This window comes from Nematolebias whitei, chromosome 1, assembly GCF_014905685.2.
Source record: "Nematolebias whitei isolate Nwh7 chromosome 1, NemWhi1, whole genome shotgun sequence".
In the NCBI taxonomy this organism is placed as follows: Eukaryota; Metazoa; Chordata; class Actinopteri; order Cyprinodontiformes; family Rivulidae; genus Nematolebias; species Nematolebias whitei.
The window spans coordinates 68,137,037-68,161,424 of NC_056498.1; the positions used below are offsets into that span (position 1 = coordinate 68,137,037).

At 38.8% G+C, this 24,388-nt stretch overlaps 1 protein-coding gene across 1 annotated transcript in view; it reads left to right on the forward strand.

The window, feature by feature from the left end:
• LOC119413264 (mitogen-activated protein kinase kinase kinase kinase 3) overlaps positions 1–24,388 on the forward strand; it is a 48,171-nt gene extending 23,783 nt beyond the window's left edge. The window contains exons 15-34 of the mRNA XM_037680304.1: positions 738–800; positions 3,592–3,644; positions 4,003–4,041; positions 8,263–8,337; positions 11,028–11,079; positions 11,192–11,390; positions 13,218–13,324; positions 13,514–13,555; positions 15,002–15,086; positions 15,192–15,271; positions 15,455–15,515; positions 15,684–15,801; positions 15,962–16,020; positions 16,209–16,312; positions 18,756–18,927; positions 19,016–19,084; positions 19,182–19,274; positions 21,606–21,676; positions 22,999–23,054; positions 24,179–24,388. Coding sequence (XP_037536232.1) covers positions 738–800; positions 3,592–3,644; positions 4,003–4,041; positions 8,263–8,337; positions 11,028–11,079; positions 11,192–11,390; positions 13,218–13,324; positions 13,514–13,555; positions 15,002–15,086; positions 15,192–15,271; positions 15,455–15,515; positions 15,684–15,801; positions 15,962–16,020; positions 16,209–16,312; positions 18,756–18,927; positions 19,016–19,084; positions 19,182–19,274; positions 21,606–21,676; positions 22,999–23,054; positions 24,179–24,266 — 1,686 coding nt within the window. The 3' untranslated portion in view covers positions 24,267–24,388. The remainder of the gene's footprint in view (positions 1–737; positions 801–3,591; positions 3,645–4,002; positions 4,042–8,262; positions 8,338–11,027; positions 11,080–11,191; positions 11,391–13,217; positions 13,325–13,513; positions 13,556–15,001; positions 15,087–15,191; positions 15,272–15,454; positions 15,516–15,683; positions 15,802–15,961; positions 16,021–16,208; positions 16,313–18,755; positions 18,928–19,015; positions 19,085–19,181; positions 19,275–21,605; positions 21,677–22,998; positions 23,055–24,178) is intronic.

Here is a 24,388-nt window from a genome sequence, read left to right on the forward strand (position 1 = left end):
CTCTGTGCAGCTTTAGCTCTAAATCTAGTCGACATCACCAGTCAGTCAGCTCTGCTTCAGATTTTACCCACTAATCACAGGTAATTCAACATCATATAATTCTGTTTTTGCTGTCGTTTTAGTTTCTATCACTTAATGAAGCTGTTTGTTTCTTTGTAAAATTAAAAAGCTTGAACAACGTTTATATTTTAACTGAATATTCAGAACACAGTTTTCTTTAGGCTGCATGTTTATCAGCATTTATCATTATTGTTATAAAAGTCCACATTAAACAAACATAAACGTAATAAACTGTCATTATAATGATCCTCATGTGTAATATTGGACAAAAAGCTGAGCTTAATTTAGAAAGCTGGTGTAAGATGGTTGCAACTAATTTTCACTTGTTTCCTAAAGAAGTTAAACAAAGAACTTTGTATTTTACATGCTTTGGTACTTGTGTGAATTTTATTGATACCACTCTTTGTTTTTATTTTTGTTTAGTTTTTTATTTATCTGCCATTTTAACACGTTCACTCCTGTCTCCCTTCTTGTTTTAACTTTAATAACCTCAAATCTTCACCATCACGCTGATCCTTTTACTTCCGAGCCTATTTTTTGTTTTGTTTTTTGGTGTAAAGTAACTTTTCATCTCTCACCCTCTTTCTTGCCCCTGTACATCTGTTCCTCCCTATTTCCTACATTAGTTCAGGTTCATGTATTAACTGAGGTCTCTCTCGCTCTGTCTTGCTGACCAGTGTGATTCTGAGCCCTATCTGGACTGTGTTGAGGAGCTCTACTATACCGCGAGATCTAATCTGGTAGTACTCCCTCTGTATCTGCCTCGTTCGTCTATCCGTCTATCAGTATATTAGCCGCTTTCTCTGTGTTTTCCAGCTCTTTCTTACGCTCCTTCTGATCATTTGTAATAATTCATTAAAGGATGAACCTTAGTCCTTCTTTTGGACCTTCTGAGCTGTTGTCTTGTCGTTCGTTCAGTCTGATGGTTTCAGCTGCACATTGCCCAACATAAATTTATCAGTTCTCACAGAGTTCGTTTTCTGGTCTGTCTGTCCACTTCTTTTCCGACTTTTACCACACTAACTGTGTAGTTGTTGTGAAAATGTTGTTTATGTCGTGCATGTGTTGCGCACTTTAACAAACGTGCAGAGGAAGGTCAGATAAAATTGAGCTGCAACCATAAAGACCAAAAGTAGCACATGCATTGAATGGTTGAACATTTGCTGTATTGTATTGTTTGACATTACCTAATATTTCTGTTTTTTTCCCTTCTGTTTTAATCTAAAATTAATCCTAATTCCTCATGTGCTATTCTTGACCATAGCCATTAAACATGTTTTCTGTTTGTATGTTAGTGTTCCCTTTCAGAACTCGTCTTCTGCTGCATGCTTCTTGTCTCGTAACATGTTCCTGTGACAGTTATGTTCTCACGTGGAGGTTTTAAATGACAAGCCTCAAACTGTTTTCTTCATGTCAGTCAGAATGATGCTGAATGCTCAACACCTCATCAAGGTGGTTTAAAACGAATCAAACTAAATTCCAGATGATTCAGTCCTTTAGCACCCATTGTGTTCGTTGCAGTCATCAGCAAATCTTTCTAACCAGTGCAAAACAAAGCTTTACTGCCGAAGTCTTCCTGTTCATAAACATGAGCAGAATCTTTATGCTTTCAAAACAGGAGTACTTTGCAGTAATATTTGTTGTACCTGTATAAGTGGTAACACAGTTTAAAAAAGCATACTCATCACTTGCATGTCCACATTTTGAAAGGACTCATTTCAGATCTCAGCAAAGCTGGGTTTTTTTTTTTTAACTTGCATGTATTTTTCTTTTGTAAAATAATTTTCTGTTATTTGCAGTCAAAAAGGATTCTAGAGGACTAACTGATTGTTTTGACTGCACATGATGGCTGCAAAACGGCTTTAGCTTTTGATGACAACAGCAAACATGCTCATAAAAATAAAAAAAAATAAAAAAGAATGACTGCACATGTTTGTAATTTTCCACCATGGAATTATAAGGTTTTAATTTTTATTTTTCTGTCATTGTTCTATTTATATAGATTTTTTTTTTTTTTTTTTTTTTTAGAAAATTATCTTTAAAATTGTTTGGTTGTTTTTATTTTTTATTATAAATGACAGTGGTTCTCAGCATTGAGTTTTATTGGACATTACATGTTTTTATAAGCTTATAACACTTGGTTAGAAAAGACTGACACCTTCGAATCTCTGGATGTTTTATTCATTCATTCATTCAAAAGAAACAAAACAGATTCCTAAAAAAAGAAAAAAAATGTTTTCAACCCTCTTCTATGATGATATACAAAGAAAGAGCGGGACCACCAGTGACTTTCAGGCAAAACTAATCATGTCATTGGTTGCACGTCTTTGGGCTGTGTGCGTCTTGTCATTTTTAACAACACATTAGCTTTCTGGAACAGTTCATATAGTGACATCGATAAACTAAACATGCATTTTTACTCTTGTTGTAAAATAATTGGGGGGGGGGGGGGGGTTCACTAGACATAACTGACAAAAAAAATTGTACATTCTGTTGTAGGGATGCACGATATTATCGGCATGGTATTGGCCAATATTAGGGATAAACTTACATATTGGACATCGGCCATTCCATCAAAATAACTCACCGATCTAAAAGGTGCTGTTTATATACATATATATATACATATATATATATATATATATATATATATATATATATATATATGGTGCTATTTATTTATTGCATGATAACCCAGTGACAAGGATGCCTGCAGCTCCAGTACGTTATGACGTCACACGCGCCGTTGAGTGTAGATTAGTGAAAATTTACAAGTTTGCACTGTTGGAGTGTTGTCATTGTGTTAGAGAGAGTAAATGTCATGAATAAATTTGACATTAAACATAATCCAAGTTGAAGTGTTTCATCATTTTCAGCCCGCTTTTTGTCATCTGCATTTGGTAGCAGGCCATATTGACAAAGACCATGCTGAATAATGTAGTATTTTAATTCCACAGCAGAGAAAGATATGTAGTCTCTGTAAGTAGGTCTAGGGGAAAAAACATTGGTATTAGTTATCAGTCAAATAAGTTTTAACATATCGCCGTATCGGATATCAGCCAAAAATCCAATACCCTGTTGCACAAGATAAAATAAGAACTCCAGTTGTTGTAAAATGCTATTAAAAAACAAAAAAACCATTCAATTCATTTAGCACAATTGTAAATTATTGCTATGGAATTTTTTTTCTTCTCAAGTGAATTCTTAGCAGTATATTCTGTTTTTAAGATTTTAATTTTGTGCATTAAACTTCTTCAAATATAAAAAAAAAAAAAAAGCAATCTGGAATCGGTTTCTCCGAAATTCTCTACACACAGATATAAAACTTTATGATTCCAAGGTGGTAATTTTGTTTTTCCAGTAGGCTGCAGCAGTGAGAGTCTCTGTGATGTTTTGGCAGTCAAAATAACTTTTAATTACTATCATTAGTACTTTTTATGTCAGTCGGTAAACTACACACATATCAAATGTGTAAACGAGTCTCGTATAATATACAATAACAAAGGTACTCAAATAATATTTGTCTTTTAGGATTTGCAGTTGGAGTATGGCCACAATTCATCAAATCTGTTGGGAGAAAATAAGTAAGTCTCACTCTTTTTATTTAATTTTTTTACAGCTGTGCTCTTTAGTTCTCCGTGCCCTCTCTTTGTTTTTATTATTAGTTGGACAAGTCCAGGTGCTTTTTTAATTTGTCATCAGGAATCAAAAGTTGTCATTCTGAAGAATTCATGATGCATTTATAATTAAAACTGGGATGTTTTCTAAGCTTTTTGTTTGAGCGCAGCTTCCTGTGTGCAAGCAGAAAACTGATAGCCAGAGCAGGATAGCAGAGTGGTTTTATGAATTTAACTTTTTTGCTGTGAAACAAAGATTATGTTTTTATCTTACTCGTCGTGTCATATTCTACGTTTCATACTTTTCCATTTATTCCATAAACAGGAGTCTTCTTAAATCTGTTGAGGAGGAGCTTCAGCAGAGGTGAGTCAGACTCTTTGTATCTACATCGACCGACGTCTTGATCTGTTTAACTTCATCCACTCATCGGACAATCAATTAACAGCAGGACTAATTGTGTCAATCACACACCACTAATGCTGTTGTAATGACTTCAGGCTGTCACGGCTTGCAGCATTTTAGGTTCTGCTGTTTTGTTTTTCTGCTGTGGCTTGCTCTATGCTTTGATGGAATCAGGAGAATGCAGTGGTGCTTAAGAGCTTCTTGCAGAGAGCATGGTGCACACGCACACACAAACGAACGCAGGTACACATTCTCTGTGCTTTCAAATACATGCACTGCCTGGTGCTTGTAAAGATGCAGTAAGTGTTAAAGCATATGCTAGCAAGATGATAATTATTTATACGCTTTGTGATTTATGGCGTTCTTGTGGGAAAAATGTGCATTATTGAGAAGTCCAAAGATTAGAGATTTTGCATCTGAAGACAGGTGATAAAGAACTAAGATTGCCTTTTTGCCAGTTGCCAATATCAGCATCCCCCCCTCCAACAATCCACCTTGTATAAAATATATGGCTTTGTTGTTGTGCTGACCAAATACAAAAAGTTTCATAATGATAGCTCTCTTTTTTATGACCTGAATGACTGAGGATCTACACAAACAAATTGTACTGACTCGTGTGTTATCTGTTGGAGCCCAGTAATTTTATTAAAAGTAGTATTAGAAGGTTTTCTGTCTGGAAATCCTCTTAAAAAGTATGTTTATTTTTAGCTATCTGGTTTTATTGTTGGTTTCTCTTTTTATTATATGGAGATTCAAAGAACTGACACTTTGCCAGAAAGACTGATTGCTGCTCTAGGTCTGCTTGCATCGACGACTATGGCTTGAGCCTATTGTTAAAAACCATGACTCATTGTATGATTTGTTTTATGCTGTTTATTCCTAAAATAACATAAATTGGCATTTGTGAATACAGTACTATGATTAATGCGTAAGTTAGCGCTCATTGGTTATGCTTTCAAACAACTTTTACAACTGTTTTTAGTTTTTTTTTTGTTTGTTGTTTTTTGACAAATTAGACTACCCTGCACACCTCAGATTACATAACACTGTTGTTTTGTTTATGTCAACATTGGAAAAAATCTCTATTTTGTCAATATGAAAGATTAAAGGTGAAATGGCAAGTAACAGAGGTGGTACAAAGTAGAACCTGACCGATTTGGAAATATTGGCTATCATTGATATCAATATTAGGAGGGGAATATTAATGCCGATAACCGATATATCAGTCCTTTGGAGGGGCGAGTAGAGCGGGGCTTGTTTATTTAGCGCTGCTCTTGGCAACCATGAAGCTAAGCAAATCAGATCCATGCTACACCTTGTTCCACACTAGGTTTACAAGTGGTACACTAGTTATAACAACAATCTTCCTAACGTGCGCTCACATTTTCTATCCTCCATTATTTACCATAAGTTATCAAATGTTTTACAAAATATAAATTAAACAAAGAAATGCCCATTGTTTAAACAGTCAGTCACATATGGTGAAGGCATAATTACTATTGACCGCAGCAGTGGTTTTTTTTCTTTGCAGAGAAGTAAAGATTTCAGACAAACAATGCATTTCATTGAGGACAACAAAGATAACATTAGTAACACTGATATATGTTTACCTCTATATTAGATTTGTTGTTCTGGGTAAAGTTTTAGAGGGCAATAGTCTATGCTAGGTTATCGAAACATTAGCTTGCTAACTTGAGATGCATGTAGCTAATGACAAGTGGGTTGGAGGATTGAAGATAATTCATTATGGTTGATTTTTTTAATTTTTATTTTATAGATCATTCATTCATTCAACCTTTATTTAGACAGGTAAATCCCATTGAGCCTCGAGGACTCATTTACAAGAGAGACCTGAACAGTTACAAATAAACTTACCATGCTCTGTTCAGTAAAATACACTAGAGTTGCATTCGGGCCCAAAAAATCTGACCCGGCCCGGCCCCAGCCCATAGCCATCATTTCCGAACCGACCCGACAAATTAACAGTAATTACAGGTCCGAACCCGAACACCCCCCCTCCCCCATTGTTAATTAAGCTTTGACTGCTTATATAGTTACTAATGGTTGGCGGATGCGCGTGGTTGAGTAAAAGGAGGCAGCAGATCGAAGTTGAGGGGGTGTTTGTCTTTTCATGGCCATCAAAAACGCATTAAATCCCTGCTTCTGCCTGCATTCTGCATTATACAGACACAGACCCTGCTCTGACATGTTGGATATTTTGGGATCTCATCTGTTTGTGTCGTCGGCCGCACATGTCCACTGAGTGCAGCGGCTGAATGAACGTCCATTTGGGCTTTGATGGACCGCTGCCTGGCCGTAGTCCCATCTGAAGCTTAACTGAACTTTTTTTAAACTTCTTTCAAGGCTGGTCAGCGTGCAGTCAAATGGCCGCATGCAGGTGGTGATTGTATGGCAAGCCATGTTTGCTATATAATCGGATCGTCAGCCGCTCGCGTCCACTGACGCAATCAAAAGCTTGACACGGGCCTAGCCAGCACATTATTATAGACCAGCCCAGCCCGACCTGGATTAGGACTGGGTCGGGCTCTGGGTTCTGGTTAGAAATGATAGCTGTAAAATATGCTACACAGTATTTAGTTGCTTCTGCTTCTCAAGTGTTCAGCATGACCATGAGTTGAAAGTATGTGCCCTCTGCTGGATACGTTGTACAATTACACCATTTGCAAGTACGGACACGACTCGTTCCCCGCATTTTAGGGGTTATAATTAGAAGTGCTAATATCAGCACATAATGGGCCAATCATCACAAATACTGTTATGTCCCCAAACACATATATCGGCCCTACCAGTATATCGGTCGGGCTCTAGAACAAAGCCCTCCTCTTATTAACATATGAGGCATGTCAATCTACTGCAGTGTTTCCCTTACCATTATACAAGCAGGGTGCCCCACCCTGCCAACAGAACCGAGCACCCTGCCTACCAAACTGAACTAACTAACTGAACTGCCGGCACTAGCATATTACTAAGCTCGCAGCGCGCAATACAGACTTGCAGAGGTAGCACTCCGCTTCCCTCACACTGAACCATCTCCACCCCTATCCCTCGTCGATAGAAATCACATAAATGGCTTTAGATCTGTTTTGCCAGCCGTTTTGTGTTTGAACCGGTTAAACACGGGCTTTTGGTGCTAATAAAATATCTTATTTGAAAACAAGCTGTCCTTTCGGAGTCAGAGTTTTAGTGTTAGGAATAAATCATCACAGCGTTTACATCAAGGGTGCCATATTTAAATGGGTTTTAAAATACAGGTGCTCACTCTAAATATATATATATGCATATGTATATGTATAAATATATAATTTCCACAGTCAGTAGTTGTATGGTATTCTCAGCAGTTTGAGGACTAGAAATATACAGCAAACCTGAGTAATGTCTGGTGCCTGCTCCCCAAGGTGAAAAGCCTATAAGCTACAATAACCTAAAGAGGTATTGCCTATCATACAACCAGAGGTGGACCACAGCTTCTGAAAATTACTTCTTAAAATAATTATTCTAGTTAGTTAATTTTTTTCTTCGACAGAGTGCAGCACCTACTTTAAAAGTATAGCATTTCTGCTGAAATATTGTTTCCATCAGTAGTGATCAAAGATAATTTTGAGAAATAGCCACGTCTGCTGAAGGTTTACAGCACGGGACTTGGTGCTGAATAAACACTTTTTAGCTACACCCAAAAGCCACAGAATTGTTGGTGTTATTTTTTATAAACCGTCATAAAAAAACAACTTGATCATAGAAGTTTTAGTCACAGCTATAGATCAACAAAAACAGCATTTATGTTTGAGATTCTCAGAACATATGTGATAGTTAAGTACAGTATATTTTTGTTATATACGTAGTTTAAAAAGATCTGGTTCTCTTTGCGATCAAAAGGTCAATATTTCTTTGAGTTTACGCAGTATAAATTGTAATAGAACTTCAATCTGTTCAGCCTGTTCCGATCTGCCCTGGGTTTAGATGTCAGGTAGTTTGTGAACCGAGCTTTACTCAGCTCTCCCTCCCCATCCTCCCCTTTCCTCTATCCTCCTCCTCTTGTTGTCGCCTCCCATCATCTTTGCTTGCTCCTCTCCCCCTTCTTATTTCCTCTTCCCACTGCAAAAATCTCTACTCCACTTTTCCTTTCTGTCCAACTCTCCTGCTGTCTTTTCCCTCCTCTCCCAGGGGCCATGTGGCACACTTAGGGGATGATGATGATGAGGATGATGATGGTGCAGATGATGATGAAACTCACACTCAGTAAGTTCCCTTTCAGACTCAGAAGCGGGAAGCTTCTCCTTCCATGTCTCCACATCTATTTTCCATTTTCCTCGTGTGGCCCTTCCTTGTTTCTAAGAGAAAACAATGAGGATGAGGAGCAAACATGGAGGCAGGCTTGCTGTATTTGTCACAGTTTCATCCACGCATCTCTGTGCAGCACACAAACCATCACGCCACATTTGCCACCTGTGCTTGTGTGTATTCATCCATTGTGTGTGTTTTCCACGCTGTTCCTGCTGCCTGGTGTGACGTTTCAAAACTACTAACATCTTGCCTTGTGGGGTAGATTTGCCATGACCTGGATGACTGAGAGTCAACCTACTAACACCCTGAAGCTACAAACTCACAAAGAGGCCGTGTATACTCTATACACTTTGTGTCTATAAATTGTCATACTTGGCGATATAAAGAAATGGCGGTGTTGAAAAAAATGAACTGGCTTTAGATCTGAGAAAGGCCATTTTAGTAAGATGTACGCTACAGTACTAACGCTTGCATGTAGTAGCTTTAAAGTTTCACTCTAAATGACATGATTAGTTTCATTTTTATATGTGGTCCTCGTGATACTGTCATCTTCCCTGCTATTACATCTCTGTTCTTCTTTCATTGCCATCGTGTGCTGTCTTGCTGTTTGTGTGCTGTCTTGTCATTTCTCTACCTTTTAAAAAAGGAAGAAAAACCATAGGTCTGGCATCCAGCCTCTTTGCCTATTGTTTAAAACCCAAATTTCTATGTTTGGCCAAATTGTTTCTTGACAACATATTTTCTCCCTTCCACAGCCAGTCAGGGATTTTGTGCTTTTATTTTGTTGGACCCAATAGACATGAGCTTGTTGTTGCAGAGCATGCAGTGTTTTGATGGAAAAAAGGACAATCAAACCATTTCCAGCTGTTAATATACTAAAAACAAGCTAACGTTGCAAGGACTAACATTGTGTTTGGTAGAACGTGACATTTCAGATGGTGTGACATACACACACAGCTTTTTACATTCCTGCTAAATCTTAAACCAGTAACAAACTTTCTCCTAAAAGTGGGTGATATAAAAGTTTTCCATCCTGAATGATTAACTCTTTATGGATTGGATCAGTAAATGGTGTTCTGCAAATCTTGCTCTTTCCCTTTTTTCTTCCCAACTTTAGCGGGGTTTTTTTTGCACCTGCAGGCGTCTTCTTACCACCCCCACTGGGACCTGTATTCTCTGTAACTGTTTAAACTTTATCAGCAACAGATTATTTGTTATTGATAAAGTTAACAATTTACATTTTGGTGTCTTCTTACCACTCACATTTAAAACTGTTACGTTTGTTAGTTAGAATACGTATGTGTCAATGTTTGATTAGTAAAGTTCACATGTTATGCTTTTTTGTGATCTAAGTTGATTTCTAAGTTTTTGGTTTGAAGGCAGCTGGACTTCCTGTTTAATTGAAGTATACATTTAAGAGATAAAACAAAAATCCCAGTTTCCTTTGAATTAATTTGTTCGTATTATCATGTCCTGGATGACTGAGAATGTACACCTGCATACTGAACATGTAAGATATGTGTTTGTTCCCTGTTTATAAAGTCATTTTCACACATGTACTAAAGATCTGAACTATTATAGAGGGTTGGTGCGCGAGACTACACGTCTGGATAGCATTTGATCTGGTTTTCTTTTGGACACACTATTCCTCCTAATGAACTGTTCAGGCTTTTACCTTAAGTGAGCTTGGAACAGCTGATGTTTCATATTCATGTATCTGCCAATCTGCGTTTTGTTTTCCACTTGGTGTAAATAATTAAAATGTGTGAAGCATTGTGGAGGAGCCTCATTCTTGACTTGGTGAAAGGAAGCTTTCCGCACTGCACTGTATTGCATCATGTCTCCCAATAACTTTGGAAAGAGGCACAATTCTTCTATGTCTAGCAAAAAGTTAAATCATACATGTAAACAGCAAAGTCAAACTTGTCAGCTCATTTCCTGAACTTGTGTGAAAATGGCTTTTTTTTTCCTTTTGGTGTCTGTGTTATTCATCGGGGGTCACTCCATCCCATTCCACTGTTCATTCTCATTTTGTCCTCTTCTAATTATTGGCTTTGTAATAACAAAAACATTATAAACTTGTTTTTAATTATGGTTTCCCAGAGAAACACACATTTTGTTAAGAAAAAATATAATATTGGCTGTTCAGAGAAGATGAATAATTTGGCATAATTGGACTTTGAATATGTTTGTGCTAAAACGTAGCACATTCGATACGTTTGATTACCATTCTCAGAGCCTTTACACTTATTCAATTTTTAAATTTGCTTAAACTGCAAATGTCCTTTCAGTCATCTCTCTGGGCAGTACTTCTTATGTTTCTGTATGAAGTATTATCAGGTTTTGGTTTTACCTGTCATGTAAGTGATTGCTCTCACTGTGATGTGTTCTTTTAGGTGCGTGTAAATTATTACAAGTTATGTCAAACTATTTTAGTGTCTGTAGCTTTAGACTAAATCAGCAAAATATAGAAACCAAAAGATGGGGTCATAGGAAGCTGTCCTGTAGGAGCGATGCCTACAATCCTTTTGTAGGCTGGTAAAACCAAAGCCTCAATTGAAACATGTTTATAAATTGTATATAGGTTTTGGTCAGACTTGTCTTGACATTTTTTATGTAAAGTTTTTCATCCTATTATTCTTTAGTAGATCAAGTACTATAAAGAGGCCCAAAGACCCACCCCCACTCCCACCTAAGGTAGGAACAAGTGACTTTTTTTTCCCCATTAACTATTTCCGATTTTAATGTTTTTTCTCCCCTAAAACATTTTTCAATTTGTCTTTTTTTTTTTTTTTTTTATCTGCTCCAGCCGAAGTCCATCACCTCGTCTAAACAGCAGCCGCCACCTAAACAAGATGATGGTCAGTCACACCACGAGGACGACAGTGGAGGAGGTACCATCAAGCGCTGTCCGGTCCCGGAGACGCCGAGCCCCGCCAAGCCTGCCTCTAATGTCCCCCCAAGGCCTCCGCCCCCGAAGCTGCCGCCCCACCGCCGCAGTAGCCTAGGTAACGACAGCCCAAAGTGCAAAGATGCGGAAAACTCCGCTCCAGAGGAGGATGATGGGAGCTTTAGACATTTCTGGGAGTGGCTCCACACGCCTCACACAGAGAAGGAGCTGGAGGAAGCGTGGGAGGTGCTGAAGGAGGTGAAAGAGGAGCAGGAAAAGGAAGAGAGTAAGATCAGCTGATTGGTAGCTGGGTAGTGTCCGCAGACCCTGTCGTTCTCTTCAGTTGTGTGGTCTTCCATTGGTTGGTCTTTGTAGACTAATTGATTTATTTGTTCCATGAATCCATTAACAACAATAATGCTTTGATCAATTTTGTGCTTTAAGTTCCTTCTATTTATCAGCTCCTTCTCTGTATGTTCATCTCTTCTAAAGTTTGATTAGTTTCATTTTTAATCCAATCAGAATCTCCTAACACCTCCCCCCCCCCTACTTTGAAGAAGACAGGAGGACTCCAAGAAAACCTTTTTGTCCTTTCAGAACTCCGACAGAAACATAATGATTGTATGATAGTGCCTAAAGATTTACAATTGATGCAGTGAACATTAATAATATGTAGTAAAAATATTGATCTGGTTCTGGATCGAAGATCTATAATTTAAACAGTTTCTTTGGAACATTCATCAACAGCAGCTGAAATACAGGAATAGACTCCAGTTTTGTGTGTAGCATAAAAGGACATTAAGCCTGCATCCTCTGTTAGCAGAATATCAACACCTTGTTCATATATTGCTTATTTTAACTTCTAAGCATGTATCAAATGTTTGAAACTATTTCTTTAGTTTGGAAAAAGTATATACCAGTATTTCATATTTGATCCCATTGGGGATTTCTTGTTTTTATTTTTGCTTATTTTATAAATTAGCTTCATCAGATTGGTCTAGTTCAGTGTAGTGCTGCTGCCTAAACTGTTGGATAAAGTTTGTTGTCTCAAACATTGTGGTGGTTGAGCAGTTCTGGGTTTTAGTGTCACTTCAGGCAGGGAGCAGAAACTTTTTTTAAATTCACTGGTCAATGGTGGTTAAGATGAAAACTTTCTGATTTCAACCTCTAGCTGAGTGAATCTTTACTTGATGGTCTTAAAAAGGGTAAATGAAAGTTTTGGAGTTTAAATAAAACTAAGGTGTCAGCAGGCAGGCTGGTGTTACACTGTGCTGTTGCTCTGCTAATTAATAAAAAAAAACAATCAGCAGAGATGAGATTAGTAACAAACGCACATTTAATTATCATTGCAGTAAGAGCATAAACTGATTCTGGTGGATTTTTTTCTCCATATATTATTTGATGAAAATATTGAAATGATGTTCAAGCACCTTCCAAACAATGAAACTAGATGTTACGAACAACAGAAAATGATCAATTGCTTATTTTTAGAGGCGTATTTGTGTCCGAGCAGCTCATTCCTGTAACTTAAATATCTCTTTTCATAGAAAAGCATAAATCGATGACGTAATACGAATCAAATTTTTGACATGTCCTCGAATGATTCACTTCAACTGATGTGCACAGCGCTGCCAACACTGGAGCCACGCCCGCTCAGGAGATCAGAAGTCTTTGTTTCGTCATGTCGTCGGTGCAGCTTGTAATGCGTCGTCTTGTTTGTGCAGAGGTTGTTTTGTTGACCGGTGTCTAGCAGATTCACACCCTCCATTGCTCCTGACCATATATGATCCTTCGTATTCTTCCTGCTTCCTCCCTCCTCCCCCCTTGCTCCCAAGAGTTTGTTTTTCCTTGCAACTCCTCTGTCTTTTGTTTGTAAGGTTAAATTGCTCTAATTATAACCAAAACTGTTCAGTCTCACTAAAACGTGGCCTTGTTGTTGTTGTAGGTAATGGGCTGAACTCTCCCCACAATGGTGAGAGGGAAAGTCCAGGAGAGAGGCAGTCCACCATGCCCCCTAGTGTCCCCACGCGGAAAGAGAAGAAGGACGTTCCGGTAAGGAAATCAGAGATCTGAGTCCACTCAAGAGATTTTGGTTCTACTTTAAATGTTTTCAGTGAGGCATCACACTGATGCTTCTTATGTTAGTAGAAGACGTGCCAGAAAATAAACTTCCCTTGAAATGAATAGAGGATTTCTTATTGATTTGTTTTTATTTTAACTGTTTATATTTCTCTATTTCAGAAGCCTATCAGTAATGGCCTCCCACCAACACCCAAAGTCCATGTAAGTGCCAGCCTCTTGTACTGAAATGTGTAACAAAATCAGTACTCATCAGTACTGTTCAGAGTACTCATACAAAGGCTTGTGGGGAAAATATAACATTCTATCACTTCTTGAGTACCATTTGTGAGCTTTATTTAGGGATGCATGATATTATCGGCATGGTATCGGTATCGGCCGATATTAGCGATAAAGTTAAATATTGGACATCGGCCATTCCATCAAAAATAACTCACTGATATAAAAGACACTGTTTGTATATATATGTATATATAAGGCACTGGTTTTTTATGACAACCCAGTGACTAGGATGTCTGCAGCACCAGCATAATAACTTTGACATCACACGCACCGTTGAGTTTAGATTTGTGAAAATTTACAAATTTGCACTGTTCGAGTGTTGTCATTGTGTTAGAGAGTAAATGCCTTGAATAAATTTTACATTAAACATAATCCAAGTTGAAGTTACATCATTTTCAGACCCCTTTTTGGCATCTGCATTTGATAGCAGGCCAATTTGACAAAGACCATGCAGAATAATATAGTATTTTAATTCCACAGCAGAGAAAGCTATGAAGTCTCTGTAAGTCAGTCTCCCCACCATCACATACATCTACACCTCCAGATGCAGGAAGAAGGCCACCTGCATCATGAAGGACCCCACTCACCCAGCACACACACCGTTTGCCCTGCTCCCCTGAGGAAGGAGGTTAAGGAGCATTAAGTGTAGAACCACTAGACTGAGGAACAGCTTCTACCCTGAGGCTGTTAGACTCATGAATCTCTAACCAGAATAATCACTGTGAAAAATCACATCACGTTGCTGCTGATCTGTTTCATGTTGCTGCTGATCTGTTTCATGTTGCTGTGTTCATTCATGCTCATCTGCTCACACAGACATGTTCGTGCTGCTGTTCGGCGTATTGTGTTTATTGTTTTTATGCCATTAGTGCTTAGTGTATATTTAGTTAATGTTTTTCTTAGTTCATATTTTAGATCTTATTACTGTTTTTCGTTTACATTTTATACTTTTGTTGGATGTAACTGGGACCCTGTGTACATAATTTTGTTCCGCCACATGTACCACATGTGGTGCGAATGACAATAAAGAATATCTGAATCTGAAAGTAGAACTAAGGAAAAAAATATCTGTATTGGTTATCGGACGAATAAGTTTTAATATATCGGATATCGGCCAATAATCCAATATCGTGCCTCCCTAGTTTTAGTAGTAATATGTGATCCTTTTCTTGAGTAAATAAACTTAATTAGCATCAGAAAAGGATTTGTGACTTTAATAACAGCACAACACAATAAACACAATCATTATTTGGACTTTTTTTGACTTGCTAAATGGAGTGTACTGCTGTCCAAGCAGAACAGCAAGGTGTACCAAAGTGTGTTTCAGATCCTTTCTACACTGCCTCTTTTGTTTTGTCCTGTGTGCAGATGGGTGCATGTTTCTCCAAGGTGTTCAACGGCTGTCCACTGAAGATCCACTGTGCCACTTCATGGATCAATCCTGACACCAGAGGTAACCAACAGAGAAACGTGCACAACTCCCAGGATGAATGAAATGAAAATCTTTAAATGATGATGCATTACTTTATCCTAAGTAAATGTGAAATATCTGTTTCAGATCAATATTTAATATTTGGAGCTGAAGAAGGAATCTACACGTTAAACCTTAATGAGCTTCATGAGACAACAATGGAACAGGTGAGACCCTGTATCTATTAAATATAAACCTCTGTTTACTTTTGCATGTTCTTTATGTTCTAGACTATTATTTAGGGGTGGCTTATAAAAAATTAAAAAAAAGCTGTTGAAATTTAATTAAAATAGTTTAAGTAGTTATTAAATTGTTGTTGCTGCATTTTTATTTTCTGTATCTGCCTGCAGCTCTTCCCTCGGAGGTGTACGTGGCTTTATGTCATGAACAACTGTCTTCTTTCTATATCTGGTGAGTTAAACATCTGTGTTCAAGTTATTTAATGAATGACTGCTGCGATTTCTGCTGTTTTAAACTTGGAATTTATGTAAGCACCTAGTTTTGAGATTTAAGGTTTTATTCGTATAACAAATGTCTGACATCTGTAATTCTTTCCTCTTTTTTTGTTAAATGAAACAGGAAAAGCTTCTCAGTTGTACTCCCACAGTCTGAGCGGTCTCTTTGAGCAGGCTCGACAGTTACAGAAGTTACCAGTAGCCATTCCCACACACAAACTCCCCGATAAGATAATTCCAAGGTAACAAGCCAGGAAACCAAAGCTGTAAATTATTTACAAATTCCCTTTTTCCTTTAGGCCATGTGATCAGTTAAATTGTAATAGGTCACACATATTTACCTTTGTGTGTTCCATCACTAATTACATTACATTATGAAGCTGTTTTATTGTCTGATTGTAGGAAGTTTGCTGTGTCCAATAAGATTCCAGAAACTAAAGGGTGCCAAAAGTGCTGCGTTGGTGAGTTTTATTTATTATATTTTTTTAGCTTATTTCATGTCTTAGTGAGACTGAGTAGTTGACTGTTACAAGCTGGACAGTTTGTTTTTAAACATTTTCACACCAGTAAATTCAAACTTTTTTCAAAGTAAATGCCTAATAGAACCACAACATCCCAGTCCCTAATAGTTTGTGTTGTTTCCTGGCAGTCCGTAACCCGTATACAGGCCATAAATACCTGTGTGGAGCCTTCCAGTCTAGTGTCATGCTGCTGGAGTGGGTGGAGTCCATGCAGAAGTTTATGCTCATTAAGGTCAGTTTTGCTCTCCTCACAAGTCCTTGTGATTTGGTATCTAACGTGTTTGGGTCTCGTTTTATGATATTAAAAAACACAGCTCTGAAATATCTTTCTTTAAATGTGCTCCTCCAGTTTTTTGCACAACAATCCTGTTGTTCAGTGTTTTACAGCAGATTAAAGTTCTCTCGTGCAAACCAGAAAGGTTTTTGCTCATTACCAAGAGGAATGGTATTAGAGAACACAGTTCTCCAAATTATGACTGGACTTTTAGCCTTTTTTTTAATTGTCAACCCGTCACTGTCCACGAGTCTATATGTAAATAGAGCAAATATCAGGATGATTTTCATGAAGGTATTGCTGGTACTGTTCTCTGCTTCATAGTTTTTCTGTTTGCCTGTATTTATTTGCCAACTGTTCATCAATACTTTAGTTCCTATATTTTAAAACCCATCTAGTGCCTTCAAAGTCAGTGACCGTATTGAGGTAAATTTATTGAAAAAAACTAAAGGTGAAACAGAGAACTTTTATTTTGAAAGGTACTTTTTGTACCATTATATATTTCACAACTGAAAAAAGTAATTGTTCTAAATCTGCAAGGTTGTTGACATGGTACAAGTATATAAAAAACACTTTCACTTGTTTTTAAAGAAACCCACTGAATTATGAAAAATATCATTAGAAATCTTACGTGTTGTGTAATAACGTGATTATTTGTGACTTATTTACTTCAATTGGTTGTTTTTGTTTTAAACATGATTTAAAATGCGGACGTGTTTAAGCTTTATGTATAATAAAAAACATTATCTGCAGCATTAAGCCACAGAACTACAACAAATATTAAAACTAGGGGTGCCAATCTCTGTGTCTGGCAAATCAATTCGATTTCCATTTTTGTTGTCACGATTCGATTCAAAATCAATTTTTCAATTCAGAAACAAGTTTTGATTCAGAAACTATTTTTCTCTTGAAATTATCAAATTTTGTTTCAATTATGTAACTGACAAGTTGAAAACATTAAACAACAATGTAAACAAATAGAACGTTTATTTAAAACAATAATTTTAGGTTCTTTACTGTATCCAATCTTTTTGCATCATTTTATATTCATACCAAAAATAGGAACAAATATAGGCGTGCATAAAATTCTGTAAATTAAATTACCAGTATTAGCTTAGTTGCCTGGATTTGTCTAAAAAAATGTAGGAACAAATAATTCATCCATCCATCATCCATCAGCTTTACCCACTTCTTCCTTTACGGGTCACAAAGGTCACTGGTGCCCATATCAGCCATCACTGTGTGAGAGGCGGGGACACCTGGACAGGTCTCCAGTCCATCACAGACAAATAATTCAAAATATATAAATACAAAAGTAAACAGACTTCAGTCTACCATAGTATATTTATCTTTAACTCAAAGTAAAATACAGACTTCACATTTTTTTTAACCATATTGCTCTAACATTTGTTATATTTTCAAAACTTAACCTAATATGAAATATACAGACTTCTATTGATTCATATTTGGTAAATCTTTAACATACTTTCAAAACCTGTGCAAGTTTGCACAAAATCTCTTCAGAGCTGTACTTTATAAATCATAAATTGTATCATTTAGAACTGGCTCCAGGCGATGTCTCATCTGGCCTCTTCAACCTGTTCAAAAGACAAATTACATTAAGTTTGTTGTATAACTTGTTTATTTACGTTTTAGTATAATATGAGAAAAAGCAGTTACCTTTGAGCTGCAGCCGGTGCATTAATCAGAGCTTCTCCCACTTTATTTTTGTATCATGGTGGAGTTGTGGAGCTGCTTTATCACTAAAAATCTACGTGAAGGAATAACTTACGTCGAGTCCATCGTATTAAAAATAAAACTAAACCCCTCGCCTTCCTCTGAGCTCTCTGCTTGTAAATCTTTGTGATAGAGCAGGAGATGGAGGGGCCTTCGCAGCCTTTGGGGAAGCCTGGAAGTTTGTTTCAGAGCTCGCTGGTCGGCTGCTTCTCTTTCATCTTTCACACATTTGTCATATCCAAAATACTATACCGCAATTATTTTTGACGCTTCTTGCAAACAACCGTGCTCTTGTTAAGCTCTGTCTTCTCCGGAACATTGTAGGATCTGACATGACTTTTAGAGACGAAGGAGCAGGTTGAATCGTGCTGTCCTGCTGCTCCATGCTAACAGACTCCACTCAGATAAAGAGAGCTGGCTAACTAGCTTGCTGTACGGTGGCCTACACAGCCCAATTCTATGGCGTCTGAGTGGGCACGTAATGCGATATGCAGTACACTCGGGTGTAGGAGCAGAAAAACATAAAACTTAAACACATTTTAAAATCGATTTATGGGCCTTTAGAATCGATTCAGAATCGCCAGGACTAAGAATCTAGATTCTTTAATAAATCAATTTTTTTTCTGCACCCCTAATTAAAATCTTCTCTTTATTTGTCCTACAGTCCATTGATTTCCCTTTGCCATGTCCACTGGAGGTCTTTGAGATGTTGGTGGTCCCTGAGCAAACCTACCCTCTCATCTGCGTAGCGGTCAGCAAAGGAACCGAGCTCAGCCAGGTGGTCCGATTCTGCACCGTCAACCCCAACGCTACCTCCTCCTGGTTTACGGAGTCAGGTTAGAGCAGGGTGGTTCTGCTGTGTTTAAACAATGCCATGAGGGTTCAGGAAGAAGAGCTATTTAATACTTCTTGTCCCCTGCACAGACACGCCACAGACATGTGTGATCCACGTCACTCAGCTGGAGAGAGACACCATCCTAGTCTGCCTCGACAGTGAGAGATTAATTTTTACCCTCCTCAAATGTCTTATGTTGTGCTGCTTACATTTTGAAGTGTTTACCCTCTGATTTTTTCATCTCTACCTTTTCAGGATGTATAAAGATAGTGAACCTCCAAGGGCGACTGAAATCCAGCAGGAAGTTATCAGCCGAGCTCACCTTCAACTTTCAGATTGAATCTATAGGTAAAAAAGAACAAACCTGGAAAAAAACACTCACTTTAAAAATATATTTATATCTTCTATATTTTCTGCTTTACAAGTCGCTTCAGTGTTTAAGTCACATTAATCCAACAATATATAATAAAGTGGAAAAAAAAAAACATAAATAAGTCACTTCGCTGTATAAGTCGCATATATTATACGTCACCGCTGAACCCCGGGAAACGTGGACTGGTTTTAGTGCCAAAAATTGATGGGCTCCCACGAGAGGACTTTAACAAGAATTTAATAAGTTTAACACTTAAAAACAATTATTTGTTTGCTCGATATTATAGCAAAGGTGTGTCTTAGTCGAACTTTTCCTTAATAAATGTACTTTAATGATCAAAACAGCTTCATTTCGCCTGAGTGCTGGTGTTCCTCGGACGAAGGCTCCGGACGCAAGCTCTGGAGCCTTCCTCCGCCTGCACCTCGCTGCTTCCTGGGGCAGCGGAACATGCACCCCGCTGACCCTTCCTCCCATCTCGTGCAGCGGAGGAAGCTGTAGAGCTTGCAGTCAGAGCCGCAACAGATGGATGGATTGATAAGTGGATGGATGGATGGCACACCGTCGCAGAGGAAATGCGCCCGGCAGGAGACAGCCAGACACGGGGGGAATGTTCCCCACAAGGGGGATCCTCCGCTGCCATGCAACTGTCCCTTCCACCGCGTTGAATCCCCCAGACAGACTGCACGGACCCGACTCGTTCACAAACTAGGGCTGGGCCATATTGTATCGTTCACAATAATACGGGTAAAAAAAGCTTGCCCGAGAAAATAAATATCATGATATGCTAATTTCATGACGTAAACGTGTTTGTCCCGCCCCGTTAACAGAACCGAGCTCGCCAAAATACCGAACCAAACAACGCACTCCCCCATCCACCTGTCGATACTGGCGTAACACTAAATAGCTGCGCACAATACTAGCTAGCTAAAATGCTAAAAACGAACAACGCGCAGCTCAACTGCGTTTCTCCATCCAGCTCTAAACTGCAGGTACAGACGGTGACAACTCAACTGTCTCTCCCCCCCCCCCCCCCCCCCCAGCGCAGCTCGGCTTTTTTCCCTCCCCCCACCCAGCTCTGGGCTGCCAGTGCAGGCGCAGTGGGTCCCCCCCCCCCCCCGCTCCAAACTGCCAGTACAAGAACAGAGTCAGGTGATCAGAGACAGAGCATCAGAGAAATGAATCATTCCTGCAGGAACAGAGGAAGCTGAAACACCACAAGCTTCAGGGTCAGATGATCACCTTGTTACAAGTTCTGGAAGTTATAGCTCATTTAAAGGCAACACATTTTGTTGTATGTTACATTTATGCTCAACAGATCTTAAGATTCATTTTATTTAGTTATTTTGGGAAACTTCACCTGCACTTTAGTTTTTGTGGTTGATTGATTGATCTATATTTTGTGCAGACTTTTTCAATCTAAATAACAGAAGGATATTTCTTATTTTTATACTTTGAGACGGAATACTTTACTAAACAATGTAATTTCAGTAAAATTAATCCTTGTTTTTTATTTTTTATACAATACTGCAAAGCAACATGTTTAGGTTAATTTTGTCAAATGAATTACTATGATTTCTGTTTATTTTTGTTACATCATGAAATGTATCGTTATCGTCAGAATGCTCTGAAACATCATGATATTATGTCTGAGCCATATTGCCCAGCCCTATTACAAACTTTCTTTCTGCTGCTCGATTACAGTTTTGGGCTGCATATTTATTACCTGCAGTTAGTAATCTGCAAAATAGGATTTTCTGTTTGGGGACATTTTACTTATGTTAAGTTTTTCTCAGTTGTCTCTAAGTGAATGTTTGTGGGGTGGGGGATTGGGGGTAGAAGAACAACATATAAAAGCCTATAGGGCCATCTAGCGGCTGCAACTGGTAATGTTTACTGGTTCATGTCTATGAATGAACATTTCAAGCGTCAGTCAAACACTGCGTTATGAATATGGAAAAACAAAACGTATATTAGTCACTTCAGTGTATAAGTTGCAGGACTTCTGCAAAAAGGTGTGACATGTTCGTGCTCATCTGCTCACACAGACTCATGCTCATGTTCGTGCTGCTGTTCGACGTAATGTTTTTATGCTATTAGTGCTTAGTGTATTTTTAGTTGATGTTTTTCTTAGTTCATATCTTAAATGTTATCATTGTTTTTCTTTTACATTTTTATTGTTTGATGTAACTTGGACCCTGTGTACATAATTTCGTCCCACCACATGTACCACATGTGGTGCGACTGACGATAAAGAATCTCTGACTCTGATAATGATGTAAACAACCGTGTGTTTATTTGTTTTACAGTTTGTCTTCAGGACAGTGTGCTGGCCTTCTGGAGGCACGGCATGCAGGGAAGGAGTTTTAAGACCAACGAGGTAAGGTCACTGCTGAGCACCTGTGTCTGTGTCCAGCCCGAATTTCGGGTCGGGCCAAAATTATGTGCTTGATGGGCAGGCCAGGTCGGGCTCAGGCTTTTGATACGGTTTTACGAATCATACAGCACAAAGAAAACTAAATAAGAATGTGCAATATAAAGTTGTGTTAATCTACTTGCTGAGGAGGAGGCAGTAAGTTTACTATGTTGAGAGGATGAGGAAAGGAAGAAAGAAGAGTGCAGCAGTTAATCAGACTGAAAAGAGAGTGGCGCATTGCGCAACAATTGCGCATATGGCCCCGCCCACACTTTGCTCTTATCACACATCTGAGGATTTGCATCTGACTCGCAACAAGCGACATAATGGAGCTGGAAAGTATTAAACAAAAGCTAAAAATGGGAGAACTCACTCTACAAAGCCAGCACAGTGAAACCTGCTGATGTGTGTCAGGTCAGGTTAACGCTCAGGTCTGACTGGCGGTTGAAAGAGGTAAAAAAAAACACATCATCTTTAGAGTTGATTTTTTTTACTCTATTCGTTTTGTATGCTAATATCCATTTGGTGACTTGTTAATAAACAAGAAAAATTATATCTTCCTTTCTTTGAAATATGTTTGTAAAATATCATGTCAACCTAATTTGCTTACAAAAGCAGTAAAAGTTTAATTAGAATTTGTTTTTGTTTTTTCGGGTTCAGTCCTCTAATTACAGTTAACTGATCATGTCGAGTCGGGCTTGGACAAAATGTCTATGGGCTAGGGTCGGGTTGGATTTTTTAGGCTCGAATTCAACTCTTGCCTGTATTGCGCTGTCAGTGCCGACGGGTGGGGGAGGGGGGTGTCCACGCAGTTTGGTTCGGTGGGTGGGGCGCTCTGTTCTGTTGACGGGTCGGGGCGCCCCGCTTGTATAATGGTAGGGGAAACACTGTCATCACTGGTAGTTAATAAAACGGTCAAGCTCAACTAAAGTGTGCCAGTGAGGAGCAGCTGTTTCAACACCGCTGGTGTGAAGAAAACCAGGACTTAAATTTCAACACTTCTGAGGCTTAGGGCTCCGTTCAAGTCTTTATTATTAACACAGATTTAATCTTAACTGAAATATGATGCTGTGTCGCCTAATATGTTCCTGTGATCAGTTTGCTCAGAGGGAGTTGTTGCTTTGTTGCAAACGGTCCATGTTCAACCATGTGGAACGTGCATGCATACAGTCTCACAAGGTCATTTCAATTGCGTGGTGAAAATAATAACTAACTGCGGTCAGAGGGGTTGTTGTTGGAACAAGACGTCGTTCTTTATTCTTGCAATTGTCTCTCTTTTTCCTCAGATCACTCAAGAAATCTCTGACAATACACGAAACTTCAGACTGCTGGGATCAGACAGGTGAGAAACACCCCAACTCCTGAGCTGTTTTCACTCATGAAAGTCAGATATATTCAGATAAGTATATGCGAACAGTTGGACCCTGACACTGGTGACACCAGAGTTTCACAGTGAAAGGTGCGCTCTCACAGCTGGAGATACTAAACAGCAACAACATATGGTTCTTCTCAGCTTGTTGAAAAGGCTTCTTTCAGATCACATCTAGCTGAATGCATTCATAACACTATAGATCAGCAAACAGGAGTCAAGGATAGGCCTGCCACGATAACAAATTTTGCTGGGCGATTAATTGTCTCAAAAATTATTGCGATAAACAATAAATTGTTTTAAATTTGACAATAAATAGTAATTATTGTCAAATTTAAGAAGAAATGTTGGTTAATTTGTTTTGAGTGTAGTACCTTTTTATGACCATCGGGTGGCAGTATAAGACACGGTCACATCCTCTCACTTGCTAATTGTATGAAGGTTTTATGATGCCAGCTATAATATGTGTGGGGGGTGGGGGGAAATCCTGCAGATGTCTATTTTTTCAACATGCCGCCAGAACATCTCAGAAACATTTTGCAACTGCAGTGGATATGTGCAAACAGCTCTGACATTAGTCACAGCCAGGCACACTGTGTTAACATGCTCTCTGATGTGTCATCACTGAAGACGTGCTGATCGTAGACATCCAGAGGCTGGGGACAGGAGCCTCTCCCTGCCCAGGTACTGTCACTGTTCACAGGCCACAGACGGCCTAAAACCTCGCCTTCTTCTGTTGGGGTTCTTGAAAGCTATTTCTGATTTTACTGGATCATGTTGGTGTCTGTTTGGTCGTTGAGTTCATTGAAGTTGAGACTCAAACACATTAAGTCTTCTTGTTTTCCTCGGTGTGAACAGAATTTTTCTCTGTGCTGCTTTTTTCCAAATAACGGGTCCAATATTCTTGTATCAAAACCTTTGTGGCTTGCTGGTTGGCGACAAATGTTGCTAATATAAACGCTGGGTCTTTATTTTTCCTTGATTCTTTATTTTACTTTATGGTATTTAACCTGAAGCATTCTAAAACAAACGGTTTTGATTTAACTCAACTGGATCTTGGTGTGTGTTTGCCTGCGTGTGTGTGTGTTTGTTTGCAGAGTGGTGGTGCTGGAGAGCCGGCCAATAGACAACCCTACGGCCCACAGCAACCTCTACATCCTGGCGGGACACGAGAACAGCTACTGAGCCCCCAACGTGCATGTTACTAAGGAAACACCCCGTCGCTCTGCAGACAACGGACGTACGAGCTGGTGGTTCATCCCAAGCCTGCACATTTCCCTGGCCAGCCTCCACCTCCTTGTCTGACC